Below are 16,867 nucleotides of genomic sequence, written 5' to 3' on the forward strand. Positions count from 1 at the left end.
AATATTTATGTATTTATATATTTTTTAAATTTTTTAGAATTAGTATCATTGATAACATTTATAAATTTTAAATTAATTTTTTAAAATTGTGATTAAATTGATATAACAAGTAAAAATTTAGAGTTAAATTTATTATTATATCAATTTTTATACGACGAAAATGATTAAGAAAGTGAGTGTTTAGATTGTAAATCTCTTTTTTATTTTGAGTGCCTAGAGTGAAAAAATTATAATTGAGTGACTATGTATGTAGTTTATCCAAAAGTTAGGTACCAAATAAAAGTGCATAAATTGATGTGGCAAAATATATATTAACCAAAAAAAGAAAAAATAATTTTTCTTTTGCCGATGGGCAAAGCCGGGAGGGAAAGGAAACTCACTGGAAAATGCAGAGAAGTTCTCTGTTATTACAAATCTCTCAGCTCCCCAAACTCCATTGTCGGTTCAATCAAGCCTACTTTTTCTCATCTGGAAAAACCCAAAATTTCCATTCATTCCCAGACAATAGTGGCGATCCTACATACTCAGACGTGCCCAAGCCACGGACAGACAAGTCCCAAAGGAAACCGTACCCGACACCCATGAAAGAGCTGATTAAAAGGGCTAAACAAGAGAAAGAATTAAGAAAATCCCAACCTTGTAGATTGCTTGAACATCCTCCCGCCAACGGGTTGTTGGTCCCTGAACTCGTCGACGTCGCTCACCGAGTCTACCGAGCTCGTGAACTCATCCTCTCCGGTTTGTCCAAACTCCTCCAGTTCATCCCAGTTCAACGATGCAGGTAACTTCAAAAACCGCCTCATCTTTTTCGATTACTTCTGAAAATATGTAAATTTTAGAACAGATGAGTTAGATAAGACATTGATGTTTTTTTTGTTCTTTTGGGGGTTAGATTTTGTTATGAGGTTCATATTGGAAATGTGGGTCATGAAATCCGTACTTGTACTGGTCCAAAAAGCGGTTCTAGGAGTGCCACTCATGTATGGAGGAAAGGAGGGGTGGGTGATGTGATATTTTTCCCCAAATGTTTCCATCTCTATGATCGTGTTGGGAAATCTAGGGTTGTTCATGATGAAAGACACAGTGCCCCTCGAATCCCTGCAATTTTAGAGCTCTGTATACAAGCTGGTGTAGATGTTGAAAACTACCCTTCAAAGAGAAGAACCAAACCTGTATACTCTATTGAAGGTAGAATAGTGGATTTCGAGTCGGTGGCCGGGGTGGATGAAATGGAAACCAACTTGTCTTTTGGGAACGCTGATGATACTGAAGTTGATGTATTGAGAAGGGATCCAAATTCGGAGTTAAATGCTGAAGATACCAACTTGATAGAGTTGAGTACAAGGACATTGGATTCATGGTTTGAAATGATAGGAGGTGTGAGAAAGATCATGGAGAAGTACAATGTCTGGACGTGCGGCTACTGTCCGGAGGTTCAGGTTGGTCCTAAGGGACATAAAGTCAGGATGTGTAGAGCATCAAAGCACCAGTCCCGAAATGGTTTGCACGCATGGCAAGAAGCAACCATCAATGATCTCGTTGGTCCTAATTATGTCTGGCATGTTCGCGATTTGAACAGTCCTCCTCTGCGTAACGATTTGAAGAGATATTATGGTAAAGCCCCTGCTGTGGTGGAGCTGTGTGTACAAGCTGGTGCACCTGTTCCAGATCAATATAGAAGTATGATGAGATTAGATGTGGTTCCCCCTGAACGTGATGAAGTTGATCTTGTGGCTTGAATTGCTCTGTTTTGTGCAGTGGTATTCGATGTATTAACAAAGAACCCCCTGACAAAACCCTTCAGTCCTCGGTTTTTACCGCTAAATTATTACAACTAACCAAGCCTCAACAACTTAGTCTTAAAGTTTTTAGATGTGAGGTGTCATTTTCATTTTGCATGCTGAAGTTTCAATTCCTAATGTCCTTATGACACCTCCTTCCATAGCTGCCCATTTGAAATAAGGATTTCATGGAAGTGTTGAAGTTGGTTGAGTCTCTGGAACGGTAGGAGCTAAATGTGGAGGATAATATGGAAACATCAGGTTAAACGAGGGAAGATATTCTTAAGATGAGCATAAGGTAGCTTCTCTATTCAAGTATAATAATTTTTGTACTCTTCTGCTGTATTTCTTTGGTTTATTTTTCATAAGATATAATTCCTATTATTTGAGGTGTAAGATCTAAGTCCTATGACTATCTACTAATCTCCATTATATTCAGTTCATTTGTTTCTGCAGAAATGTTTTCTTCATTTTGCTAGATATGAAGTTCCTCTTCCTTATGGCAAAGGCTTAAATCTGTATGGCCAATGGATATCGCTATGTGTCTAACACGAATAGAGTTAATCTTTTAAAAAGTTTTCATGTATTTAGGTCTTTGGAGAGTCACACCAATGTTCCAATATGTTCCAGACACAAATATTTTAAGAAAAATGAAGAGTGGGAACAATATAAGATCATTATTATCACAAACCAATATCTAACTTTCATCCGAGTTTGGATAACATAGGACATCTGTACCCTGGATGATCAGCAGAGCTATACTTGTAATTCACATTGGTTTTTCAGGTGAGGTTCAAGATCAAAAGCCGTTGTTTTTACCTTTTTCTTTGCATGAGATTGAGATTGAATATAAGTAGCAGAATGTCTTCAAATTCATTCAAGAAAGCAACCTTTTGGTTGACCAGCAATTCTTTTGATGGGTAGTCTGTTGTCATTGTTTCACCCTGTGACATTGTCATGTAGCCATTGCTACTTCAATTTCTAGCTGTTGAAAACCAAAGGGTTCATTCATGTTCTTAGAGATTTAACAGGCTTAGCGGACGGAGCCATTTCCATCCAAATGCAGGTCTCAACTCTGTTATGTCTAGGGTTGAGCAAAAGTGACTTAACCAAGCTATCCGAGTAAAATGGTTGGATCATGTGGGTTGAGTTATGATTTTTTGTTAGAATTAGTTGGTTTTGTCGGTTACCAGTTTAGAAAGTGACTTCTCTGCAGTTGTATCAAACATGAAAACTAAAAGGGTAGGTTTGTTTTCTGAAAAGCATTGTAGATTGGATGTGAAATTTTGGTTTATAGTTTTACTTTAATTCCCAGCACAAACGAGTGTTGAAATTTGGTGCATTTGACTGCTACCTACAAGTATTGAATTTCCATACACATCTGTTTCTACTTCTGACGAAATTAATTTAATTTTTCTGTGAAATTATCACGTGTGTAATGAATTATTGCTTCACCTGCTAACCTAAACCTTTAGTAACCCTGTCTACCTACTTTCATTAATGTTGCTATATATAGGTTGGGCTGACCCTGCCTTCTATTCTATGTACTTCAATTATGCATATGTTCTGTTTCAGATGTGTATTTGTTATATTCCCAAGGGAAGTAATGGCTGGTAATTCAATAATTAAGTGGAAAAATAGTATTTAATTTGATTTTATTTATTGATATAGTGGGTTAAATATTTTGATAAAAAATGCTTCAATGAATCTTAAAATACCCTTACTCAAATAAAACCGTACTTCACCTGCATGATCTATGATACAGTTCCCTTATTTACATTACACGTTGGCGTTGCCAAGTCTCATTAGGATCTATTTAAGTCGACCTACAAAGATGAGACTTCCATTCGTGACTCATCTATCTTACTACCAAGAACAACAGGAGGGAACTTGAGAAACACTTACACAAATATGATTCAAACATCTTTAGGGGAAAAAAGGAACACTTGTGTATACTCTAATTCACTTCAAATTATTTTCTCTCCATTTATTACTCATGATTTTTTGCGGTGGTGGAGTCAAGCTAAGATTAGACATGTTACATAACAATTAATTTAAATATATGAATAATCGATTCAAAAGAAGTAATATTTTAACATGACAATCAATTTAAACATAAAAACAATCGATCCAAAAGAAGCATATTTTTGAAAAATTATAAAAAAAATTTAAACCTTGGGAGAGCCATGGCCCCCTAGGCCTCTACTAGGCTCCGCATGAGTGAATCATCACTAATCATTATATTGTACATCTTGATAACGAGATTAGAATTATGTTTACGCATTGTTTGGTTACTAGTGTAATAATATGAGAAAAATACTTTATTTATTACACATATATTATAATAGTTAGACATAAAATAAAAAATAGCTAGTATAAATTTAAACTTGAAATTAGAATGATGAGTAATAAGTATTGTAAAAATAAGACTTCTTTAAAATAAGTGAAAATTTGTCCTTCTCTTTGTTAAAAATAAGTTATGAGAATGACTAAACATTACCAATTGAATTAATTTATCACTAATCAATATACTAAAACATATGTAAAAAATAATACTCCTACTAAGCAAACATCTATTCCTATACCAAAGAAAAAAAAACAAATTTAGACTCCGCTAAAAGTTATAAACATACATATACATACATTTTCATTTTTGAATATGTTATACATAAACTTCATATATTGGAGATTTTCATACAAATTTCAAAGTGATTTATTGAATATTACAATAATTCCAACATGCTTAATTATAAAAAAAGAAGAAGTAATGATTTATTTCTTGTCTCTATGTGAGAGAAAAAGGAAATTTACCCCTCGTATATTTAAAGTTGAAGTAAGATTCATGCACTCTTTATTTATCTTTTGGGAAAAAAAGCATGATACATGCTAGCTACATAAAAAAAAAATGAAATGCTTAAAATGTATAAAAGATAGCAAATTAATTTGTTAAATAATATATATTTGGCACGTGGAAAATTAGTTTAGTTGATTCATAAGTTTTAGAGTTTTAGTGAGAATTTTTGTAAATTGATTTCTTAATTTCATTTGAAGTTATAGTCTGTTTTGTGCACACATTCAACTATCTTCAAATACTATTAGATATTGATAGTTTTAAATTATATATTTTATAAATAAATAAATAAATAAAAAGTCTACAAATTGAACTCCATAGATGGCTTTCAGCATTGTCAGCTATCTTCAACCCTTGTTCACACTATAAAGAATCTTATAATTAACACATAAAAATCCATAGTTACACCACCAAATCCCTTTTCTCCACTCTCTTTTCCCTTCGTTTTCTCATTGGTTTTAGTTCCAGTATTAATTATAATTTTTTTTTAAAATTTCCATGTTTATTGCTTTGGTTAATCCGAGAAAACTATAAATATCTTCTTTGGGTTTGCTGGTTTTGCATGATACATAGTGAAAGACTATCACTAGAAATTAGTAAAAGGGGAAGGTTTATCAAACCTCAAAGTGGATCGACGACAGGGGAAGCGGCCATTTCAATATTCCGATCATGAATCGGAAGCGAAAGAAGAAACGGCCGGCGCTGAGGAGGTGGATGTTGATCCTATATTTCCGGTCTATTCTGCTAGGTCTCAACAAGACATGAACGCTATGGTTCATGCCCTAGCTCAAGTTATTGGAAACAATAACAGTAACCCTCTTCTTCAACTTCATGATGATCAACATCCAAACCCCACTGCTCAACAAAACCAATCTCATCAACAGCCTCAACCTCAAGATCAGGGTATGCATAATCATATATATATGTGTGTGTATAATTTTTTGGGATTTTTTTACTATTTTTGGATCTCTGTTAAATAGTTATTAAAGTTTTTATTTGGCGATATTCATAAGCCCTACTTAATCATATTTTATTCTTCCTAAAAAGGACCAAAAATCCCAATTCCAAACCAGGATGCTGAAAATATGAAGGTTAATTCATGGGTGGGCACACAGGAAAATAAATATAAAGTCTGAACAGTACATGGATTCACTTTTTTTTCTCTACCAGTATTTGCAGGATTTTTTATGTTGTGAGTAAAGCTTACATTATGAGTGCATAAATGCTCTCCCCCTTGCTATAATTTCTAACCAACTTCCTAACTTTGAATGAAATATATCATTGGTCTTTTGAGTTCTTCCTTTTCTTCCTTTGCGGCCTGGTTCAGATTACGGCCGTTATTCATGTTCTTACTTAGCACGCATCTTTGGTTTTTTCCCACTAAAACCTTTATGTCAAGTTATTCTTTGATCCTTTTTGTGTTTTATTTTTTCATTACAAAACACAAAAGAAAAAGAAAAAAAACACATGTACAACCCATAGTTATCGTCTGAATACGATGTTTGTTCTTTTTAACCCTCTTTTATTTAATTGAAGGGAACGCCAGGAGAAGACACTATAGAGGAGTAAGACAAAGACCATGGGGGAAATGGGCGGCCGAAATTCGTGACCCGAAAAAGGCAGCTCGGGTTTGGCTTGGAACGTTTGAAACAGCTGAAGCAGCGGCCTTAGCTTATGATGATGCAGCACTTAGGTTTAAAGGAAGCAAAGCAAAGCTTAACTTCCCTGAAAGAGTTCAAGGAAGATTAGAATCCAGTTATCTAACAACAACTCGTCAAGAACTGGAACGGACGGAGGCGCCACCTCATCCGCCACCAACCTATCCTAATATTTCTCAGTACGCGCAGCTCCTCAGCGGTGGCTTACCCAATACTGCTTTCAACTACGCCATGCCAAGTGGCGCTGCCTATGGATCCTGGCCAGCTTTTACTACTAATTCTCACTCTGCATCTTCATCTTCATCTTCATCTTCCACAACGTTAACTTCTCAACAACAAGGGTATATGGGTGGATTTTCATTGCACTTTGGTGGTTCATCTCCAACCTCAGATCATACCAACAACATGGGAGATTATGATTATTACTATTCAAGAGATCGATAGATTACTGTTTTAATCATCGTTTGGGTTTTGCTTCTGCATTTCATTCCCTTATAAACTTGTTTAAAACTCTTGTGGCAACTTTTTTTTTTTCCTTCAAGTTTTTTGACAATTGCAGAATCGTTGGTTTGATCATTATATTTTATGGGCTTCTTTAATATATTCTAAGCTCTCTTTATGAAGACAAAACACAGTGGGTTAACTTGGAAAAAAATGCAAGAAAATGAGGGAGAGAATTGCATTAACTGCAGTTTCTTCACATGCTGGAAATATGTAGGGAATAATTTCTGGCCAAACTTTGCTTTAATTAGCTTAAATAATACTCCTACAATTGAAGTAGTAGAAGCTACAATAGGTTTAAAGTTTAATTTCGACTCGTGTTATTTGGATGCTAATGAGTTTCAAAAAATTTTGACATTTCATTTAATTTTTAATGGTTATATATATATTGAAGGTATATATGATTCTATATTTGTCAAAAAAAATTTAATGACTAAATTTTAATTATTTGGATCTATTTTTAAAGAGATTGAATGATGTAATAAGGTGTAGTTGCATTGTGACAAAGGATAATATTTTTACCTATTAAATATAAGCTGGTTATATATATATATGAATGGTTAACCTTTCTAAACTCGTTACTTGAGTTACATGTGTGTATATATATATGTGTGAATCATTTTTTATAGTAAACCACTTTTTGCAACTATGATTATTATAACAATAAAGAATGCAAAATGAAAATAAAAATCATTTCAATAGCATAGTTACGTCCGTAATTATAATACGGTCATTTGCGATGGCAATTTAAGTCTACCCTAAATGGAGTAATTCTACCATCAAAATTAGTTGAATTTTGATCCCTAGCATTCAAAATTTTTGGCATTAAGCTTTTCTGTTTCCTTATCTGAAGAAGGGTTTATGTGGAGATTAAAAATAGGGTAACTACATACCAACTCCTAGGTTTATCTCTAACTGAAATTATATATGGAGATAATACTGAAAAACTTAATTAATTATATCATCAATATAAAATGGGTAAAGAAATGTATTTGAATGATTTAAACATAAATTTTTTTATTTTTTATTTTAGGTTTGGATTATTCAGTTTTAAAGTATATGATTTTAGCCTTAAAATATATATTATTAGATAAGATATGAAAGACTATGGAGGTATATAAAGAAGTATATAAAGAATTTTATGAGAAGGATAAATAATAGTATATAGTAAAAGTAGGATGATGAAGAGATGAAGAGATATTAGAATTGTGTAAGGGTCACAGAAATCGGCCTTAACTTGCCCAAGAAAGTTGACCTCCACAGATATTGGTGATTGAGTCAATGAAAATTCTATTTAATAAAATACAATACTCAAATTTGGAAAAGAACTTATCTAAACCCCCATTCATACGAACCCAACCTTTTTCCAATTTTCTCAGTTACGTAGCTTATTATTATTTTTAATATGAACTTCCATTACAGAATGATATTATAGACAGTTGGTGAGAGATATTGGATGTCCATAAACCGCACCAACTTCGTTACAACTACATTTTGCCACCCTCAGCTGCTTTTTTTTTTTTTTTAGAAAACAAATAGCTGATAGTCTAAGCTTCAAAATTAGAACATAGATCAACAAATTAGATACGTTTGGTAAGAATATTATTTATTTATCATGTTTTTGTATATTAATTCAATCTCATAACTTGTTTTGGAAAAAGAGAAGGAATATTTTTTGTTTATTTTCAAGAAACATGAATTTTTGTTTATCTTTCTAGTTTTAATTTTCAATTTGTATCGGTTATTTTTTACTTTAAGTTTAACTATTGTAATATATATGTAATAAATAAGTTTTTTTCTCGTGTTATTACACTAGTAATCTTTCTACACATTGGTTAATGAACTTGCCATCTGCAAAAATAATCATATTCCGAGATATTTGTGCCTCAAGTAGAATTATCTATGTTGGCCATTGATGTTGATGGATGTCTAGGCCGACCTCTCTTTGATCAAAAAGATTGGGGGGCTGATCTCCATGATTCTCAAAACTTTCTAGCTTGTTTCGAAAAAGTTTGTGAACTCGTCCTGCCCTTTTACTTTGAGCTCGGGCTTCGTCAGGTTTCCTATCCAATCTCATAGCTTGCTCTACTATTTTTGCCCATGCCCAAATCCGCAAATTCTTGAATACGATGTGCAACCAACCGCACCTTGATTTCACCTCTCAACCCATGGAAGAATTGTTTACAACTTTCCTTCTTAGTCAGGACCATCTCTAGAACATATCTACTGAGTTGTAGAAATTTCCGTTCGTAATCTACCACCAAAAAAATTTCACTGTGTCAACATTATAAATTCCTACATTCTATCTTCCAGATACAATTTCTCGAACATATTTCTTTTTGAGCTTAGCTCAAAAAAAGGTTCAAGTGGCCCGTTCAACCGGAATATGATGAGTCATTCTTAGCCATCATTGGTACGTCTCCTCTTTTAACAACGAAACTGCATATATAACACACTCAAAGGGTGTGGATTTGGGTGTAATTGCTTGGAATTGAATTTGGGTGTAATTGTTTGTAATTACACAAAGTGGCTTGTTTGTGTAACTATTGTAATTGGTGGGTTCCGACAAAATTCCTGTAATTGGAGCACCAAATTACACTTTTCAATTCTTAGGAAGAGGGTGAGAATTAGAATGCCACCATAGTACGTATACTGCAAGATACGGCTACGCCAGGAAATCCGTGGTGCTCCCAATGATACACAGGGGGTTTTAAAAATTGCATTTCGTTTCTTGTCTCCTGAACTAATGAATTAGTATGACATTACTGAATAGAATCTCACTAAGTTCGTCCGAGCTTACATTTGAAGTGGTTAAGGGTTGACTCGAGGATCGTGATGAGGGACCAAACCAGATATAACCAGGCCCATATAAAGGGTTGTAATTGTTTCATGCATGTAGAGGGGTGCCCCTTGGATGCCACGCCTCAGGGAATAATCGAATATAACCGAAGCAAAATCACAAATCTTATTAAGTTGTAGTAACTATTTGAGTCTCTTAAGTTGAAAAGTCGACGCCAACCTAGTACCTGTATGGAATAGAAATTATTTCATTGTTTAAAGAGAAACTATTATTATTTATGAAATTGAGTAACGAATAAGGGTATTTAATTTGTTTTTAGGTTTTAGAGCTTTTTTGGCATTCTAATAGTTCAGGCCCAAATAGAAGCCCATTGGGCACTCCATTAGAAAATAAAAAAATAAAAATAATTTTAACAGTAACAAAATATAGCCTAAAAATTTTAATCCAGAAATCGGTGTAGAGCCCAAATTTTGCCCAAGCTCAACAAGCAGAGCCCAAAACACCAAATAAATTAATAGTCCAATTAACACCCCCACTAAACCAACCACCCCACTAACTCCATCACCCCACTTGCATGCAAAAAAAAAAATAGGCAATCAGTTGTAAAATTTGGCTATAAAAGCCATTCAAAACTATTGTAAAAAGGGGTTCTTTTTTTTTTTGAGGAAAAAGGAGAAAGATTCGAATAAAGACTTTCAATACAAGAAATACACGAGATTAATCAAAAATCAAAGCAAAAGAGGTATTTTTTTGTCTATTCTCGTTTTAAGTTCTTTGTTTATCTTATTTTTTTCTTTCGATTTTATTTTATTTTTTTATACAAAAGTAAAAATAAAGGGGAATAAACTTACCCATTTTGAAATTGCCGAAAAAAGGGTTTTTTTTTTAGGTCTGGCTGCCGTGTACGGTGATGCCAACGGCGGAGCGTGAGGGTCCAGTGACCGGAACAAGGCCGGACCGATGGCCGGATTTAGAAGGGAGGTGTAACACCCCTCGCCCTATCCCTCACCGGAACAGGGTTCGAGGTGTTACCCGACTTAAACTCAGTCAATCACACAAAAACCGTGCTGAAAAATTTCAATCAATTTAAAACTTTTCTTTTCACATGCAATCTATCCCATATATGAGCTTACGAGGTCCAAAATATTAAAACCCTATACATGCCATAGACTCGAAATACTAGGATTTACTTACACCAATAACGTGAGCTCGACAGTGTGATAATATCTCCGGCGAACTCCAACCCAAGCAGGTAACTGAAGTCAACAATCTATAAAACCGAGAAATGTAACAACGGAGTAAGCTTTCATAAACTTAGTAAGTCTTAAGCAATGCAAACAAATAAATGCAATTATACTTCGATTATTTAATTTCTTAAGAGGCCAAATTCTAGGGATATTGCCATCTGGCTGAATATACACAAGCACATAATGCACGTTCAGCATTCTTATCACACTTAATCTGAATTCATATAACATATTTAAATCAAATACCCTCACATACTTTCACACCCTGACCAGGTGTATCATGATCATAGGTATAGTTTTAACATTTATTCACGTACGTATCACATTACTCACTTATGATTCACTTCAAATCAAACTCACATCTGAGTACATACTGCGTACCTGGCCCACTTTACGTATTAAATGTATTCATTTGACAATCTAGCACGAGGTACCTTAGTCATAGGCTTTTCTCAAATTACCGGCATTTCGCCTACTAGGCTCGAGGTCCGATATCATTTCACCGGCTTTATAGCCTGCTAGGCTCGAAAGCCTTATAGTCTGCTAAGCTTAAAGGCTCGAATAATCAAATCAACAAGTTCCATCTAACATATTCATATCAATTGAGTACTAACATCATTCGAATGTATATAATTATACATCTCAAACACTTTTCTTTCATCTCATTTTCACACTTAACATTTGATAGCTTATGCATAACATTTCACTTACATTCATTTCAAACTTATCATTCGATTATAAAAGCATATTGCATATTTACCAACATGTTATACTTGCCATTAGGCCATATAAGCATGATACAATACACTATCATTTCATCTTTAACATTCGGCTAAACCCTTATCTTACAAGGAACACCGAATTCACATAACATATCATTTCACCGGCATTACGCCTGCTAGGCACGAAGGCCCGAATACACATCACCGGCACGAAGCCTGCTAGGCACGAAGGCCCGAATATAATACCAGCACTAGGCCTGCGGGATTTATCCCTGATATAATACCAGCACGAAGCCTGCGGGATTTAACCCGGATATTTTACCAGCATGAAGCCTGCGGGTCTTTAAGGCCGGATACACATCAAATATCATGCATATTTAATCATATATTAACACATCTCATTCAACATATCACATTTCCATTTCACCATTCAATCTTAACCCGTAGTGACCATTCGACTATAAGTCATATGCATAAATTATTTATCGCGCAACTTAGTTCAAGTAGAACCAAAAGGTCACGATTCATCTAATATATACATATTGCACACTGATTCGCACACAACCTTTCAAATTAGCAATTATAAGATGGTTCCGCACATAGCCCATCCTTATCGATAATTTACGATGGTTTTACCCGTACTCACATATATGTCATAGGCATTTTTACCTATGCTTCTCAATTCACATTCATGATTCAATTCCAATCGATTTAACATGCCTAAGTACATATCGCATACCTGAATAATTTACTTTACGGAACGAATCCACATATCGTATTAGCTCATAGTCTTATAGCACCACACTTTTAATGGTTTACCTCATCGAAGTTCACATTTAATCACTTTAGTGCCAAGCCATATTCGGCTACCACAAAGGACTAATAATAATAATTTTATACACATCATGGTTTCCTTTAAGTATTTAATAATCACAAATCATGATATCTCCACCAGCACATATACGGCATAGTTTATTCATTGTAACACTCATTTAGTGCATCAAATTTCCAAATCCAATTCAACTTAAGCATAATAGTCATAATCGGCTTATAGCCTTAAATCATTACATATTCAGCACATTAACTAAATAAAATTTACATTCCCTTTACCATATTAATTTAACTCTTGGGCATATAAAAAGGAATCAAGCTTAAACACTTAAGAACTTACCTCGAATGTTTCCGAACGATTACAACGGCTATTCGATTACTTTCTCTTTTCTCTTATCCGTATTTGCCCCTCTATGCTCTTGAGCTTAAAATTTAAAGATTTTAAATTAGTCATTATTCGACTATTCAAGCATCACTTTCAAAATATAATATATATATTCAACTTTCACACCTACTGATCATAGTAAGCTTATAAGAAATCAATAAGCAACTCATTAACAAATTTTTGTCACTCTTCACTACGAATCAAATTTCTCATTGTACAGAATTCAAAATATGTTCTCGTTTATTTCATTTGAAACTAGACTCATTAAAGAGTCTAAGCATATAAACTTCATCTCATAACCATTTTTGTACAATTTATAATGATTTTATAAAACAGAACAGAGGATCTAGAAGTCATTCTGACCCTGTCCCACATCACTTCAAATATCTCATCATCGGCAATTCTTTTGCTTACACGGTTTCTTTTATAAGAAACTAGACTCATTAAGCTTTAATTACATAATTTATTCAGCTTCTAACTCATCTCCCATAATTTATGGTGATTTTTCAAAATCACGTTACTGCTGCTGTCCCAAGCAGATTTATTACCAATTCACTCTTTCACACATACCTTGCATACATGTTATTTAAACATGCATATCACAAATCAATCATCATATACCTATAACTTCACTTAAGCATAATCTTCCTTTCATCAATTTAAAGCACAACATTACTCAATATTATCCAAGTTCACATTCGGCCATAATACACACAACATGTTAGCCGATTTCCCCCCCAGCATCTAAGGCACATGCATGCTCATTTGCTTGGCTCAACTTCATCTATTCTCCATTTTTTTATGAAACAACAACCATTTCTCTCATTTCCATTCATGATCGAATGCTCACAACACAACCAAAAATCAAAAATATGCTTCATGGGTTAAGGTAGAAACAAGAAAAACCCATGAACATCAAAATAGAAGCAAAGCACCATGAACTCACCTTGGATTTTCTTCCCCAAGTGACTGAACATTCAAGAGCTCTTTTCCTCTCCTTTCTCTTCTATTTTTGGCTACCATGAACAAGGATGGACAAACTTTTCCCTTCCATCATTTTGTTATTTTTAGTCTTTATTTTATGACATAAAATGACACATATCAATTAGTACCATAACTTCATGTCTTAAATTATTATTATCTAATGCACATGTTGCTTCCCACCAACATCATGGCCGGCCACTACACATAAAATGGGGAGTTTGTCATGCAAATCCTCCCATTTTACACTACAAATTATTTGCCCACTACAATTTGGCCTATAGCATTTTCAGAAATTTTCACATAGGTCCTATTTCATAATTTTACTCTCAAATGAAAAAATCAAAGCATGAAATTTTCACACATGCACTTTCACATATAATAAACACAAAGTATAACATTTAATTATTTCTGTGGCTTGGTTTTGTGATTCCGAAACCACTTTCCCACTAGGGCCAAATTAGGGCTGTCATTGGAGGGGTAGAGTGTTATTATTATTATTCTATATACTATTACTGTTTCCTTTTTTATTATTATTAGTAGTAACGTAATAGTACTTTTATTATTTTATTATTATTTTTACCTTTTTATTACTATTATTATTAACTTACTATTATTAGTTTTATTAATATAGTATTATTTTCTTTTTTTTATATTGTTATTATTATTAGCACATATATTATTATTATTAATGTATCATTGTTATTTTCTATTTTATTATTACTTTTATTACTATTGTTTGTATTATTATTTTCATTACTTCCATTATTATTATCATTATTTTCTATTATCATTAATATGTCGTTTGTTTATTATTATTATTATTTTTAACACTGTTATCATCATTATATTTACTTTTCTTAATATTATTACCATTATATTTTATTATTATTACTATTATTTTTATTACCTGTCCTATTTTTAAATTATTTTATTCAATATTTTGTTGTACATGTGTTTATTTGCCCACTCCCGATTTAAATTAAATTTTCATTCGAATTTTCTTTGTTATTCCATTTTTTTATCTCTGTATTATTTTATTTATTATTATCTTTGTCTGGATTTTTCAAGTAAAGGCAATATTCGGTACTTGGAAATTTGAGAAATCGTATCCTAACGTACTGGGTTTCGATTTTTCGTTTGATCTAAGTAACCAATTATCCTTTTAAATTAAAATACATGAGTTTTAAATAAAATAAAGACAATATTCCGTATTTAGAAATTCGAGTAGTCGTGCCCTGACGTACTGGGTTTTGATTTTCTGTTTGATCTAAATATCTGAATATCCTTTTTAAAATTTAAATACATGAGTTTTAAATGAAATAGAAGGCAAGCTTATACTCGAGGGTCGAGGTGTTGTGTCCTAACGTACTGGATATAACATTTTACCTTGAGATGAAATGGTCCTTGACATACGTTTAATTCATCCAAATACTTTTAAAAAAACATTAATACTAGGAGGGATCGTATTTTAAACTCTTGTCAAATTTTCAATATTCGACATTAAGACACTGAATAATCAATTAGGTACCAAATTTGGGCGTGACGAAGGTGATAACCCTTCCTCGCACGTAATCGACTCCCGAACCTGTTTTTTCAATTTTCGCAGACCAAAATCTTGGTTTTAATAAATCAATCTGTTTATTGAAAAACGACTACGTTTTGAGGTGACCCGATCACACCTCATCAAAAAGGATCAGTGGCGACTTCAAACTTTCGTTTTAAAAAGTCGATTCCCGTTATTCAAAAAAATGGTTTCGATAATTGGGTCATGACATTAACAGCTCGTGAGCTCTTTAATTTGAGACATTTAAAACTTCAAAATGTGGTTGATAAGACATTTGTTGTTCTAAAAAATATTTCTCATATTAACAACATCACTTTTGTATAGATAAAAAATTAAAATTGGATCGTACTAGTATATTACATATTTCATAACTTTAGTCATAGGTGAAATTGAGATGATCTATATTTTGTAGAGTACATGGAAGGAGATGTTAATCTAAATGATACAGAATCAAATTTAAATGACGATGAACTCGGTCAAAGACCAACAAATAATGATAAATAGTATATGTTATATATTAAAGAGGGAATAACCCAACAAAAATGTATTAGAATAATTAGATAAAATTACATATGATGTTTATTTTTCTTACTATTTTTATTAGTAATCATGTTATCAACTATATTTTTAGACTAAGATAATACATATGATGATTTAATTTTAAAATTTGTTTCTTAGAAATTATTTTTATCATACTAATATTTTTATAATATTTAATAGTTTTTAAAAATATAAATTATGTAACTGTGTAATTATAATTTGTACTACCAAATATGACACATAAAAGTACGATATAAATACACTCTAGTAGTCAAACAAGTCTAGAAAACTACAATTATTTATAAATATAAAAGAAATGTAATTACTACCTTAATAATTCGTTTATCATCCAAACAAAACTTTAAAAAAACATATAAATTTTATCATGTGAAAAAAAAATACCGTGCGTGTTCAATTTATGACATGTTTAAATAATAAAATAAACTTTAATGGAACAAACTAACATATAGTTTGTAGTCAAAGTAAAGCTAAAGTTTGGACAATCACGTTTTGTCGGTTCATATAGAAACCAATTAAATCTACCTCTTCTTTTAATTTTCTAGAATTTCAACTATTCAAATATAGATGAAGATCTTTGTTGACTTGACAATGAGAAATTTGTATGGAAGTTGATACTTTCCCAAACACTAAAATATAAGTTTATGGAGTTTAGTTAGTGAAATGAAGATATGTTATAATCCTTATTAAATAGCAATTAAACTAACAAATAAACTAAATTAAAGATCCTAATTCGATCTAATTCTCCAATTAATAGACTAAATATTAATCAAAATAACCAATTAGTGGCATCTCAATCATCTTATTAATTTAATTCTTCATCTTAATTATTATGGTATTCTTTTTGTTCTTTTTCGCTCTTCGGCACCGTCCTTTTGAAAGCGTGGGCCGAAACAATGAAAAAACAAAAGCAAAACTAAGTAAATATTCCACAATAAAATCAATAAATAAACACTTGGCAAGCTTTTTGGCCTTCAAAAATGGA

At 32.6% G+C, this 16,867-nt stretch overlaps 2 protein-coding genes across 2 annotated transcripts; both read left to right on the forward strand.

Moving 5' to 3' along the window:
- The first annotated feature begins 309 nt into the window (after window positions 1-309).
- Window positions 310-2,281, forward strand: LOC107946886 (APO protein 3, mitochondrial). The gene is made up of 2 exons (XM_016881379.2): window positions 310-781; window positions 893-2,281. Exons 1-2 carry the CDS (start codon window positions 387-389, stop codon window positions 1,737-1,739), a joined length of 1,242 nt encoding a protein of 413 aa, XP_016736868.1. The 5' UTR covers window positions 310-386; the 3' UTR covers window positions 1,740-2,281.
- Window positions 2,282-5,000: 2,719 nt separating this feature from the next.
- LOC107946887 (ethylene-responsive transcription factor ERF114) lies at window positions 5,001-6,941 on the forward strand. The gene is made up of 2 exons (XM_016881380.2): window positions 5,001-5,535; window positions 6,169-6,941. Exons 1-2 carry the CDS (start codon window positions 5,394-5,396, stop codon window positions 6,732-6,734), a joined length of 708 nt encoding a protein of 235 aa, XP_016736869.1. The 5' UTR covers window positions 5,001-5,393; the 3' UTR covers window positions 6,735-6,941.
- Window positions 6,942-16,867: the final 9,926 nt, after the last annotated feature.

This window comes from Gossypium hirsutum, chromosome A12 (genome assembly GCF_007990345.1).
Source record: "Gossypium hirsutum isolate 1008001.06 chromosome A12, Gossypium_hirsutum_v2.1, whole genome shotgun sequence".
Classification (NCBI taxonomy): Eukaryota; Viridiplantae; Streptophyta; class Magnoliopsida; order Malvales; family Malvaceae; genus Gossypium; species Gossypium hirsutum.

Excerpts from the sequence above, each read along its gene's own strand:
- LOC107946887 (XM_016881380.2), top strand. The coding sequence starts at position 5,394 with ATGAACGCTATGGTTCATGCCCTAGCTCAAGTTATTGGAAACAATAAC. Across the intron at positions 5,536-6,168 it reads GCCTCAACCTCAAGATCAGG|GGAACGCCAGGAGAAGACAC; the intron begins GTATGCATAATC and ends ATTTAATTGAAG.
- LOC107946886 (XM_016881379.2), top strand. The coding sequence starts at position 387 with ATGCAGAGAAGTTCTCTGTTATTACAAATCTCTCAGCTCCCCAAACTC. Across the intron at positions 782-892 it reads ATCCCAGTTCAACGATGCAG|ATTTTGTTATGAGGTTCATA; the intron begins GTAACTTCAAAA and ends TTTGGGGGTTAG.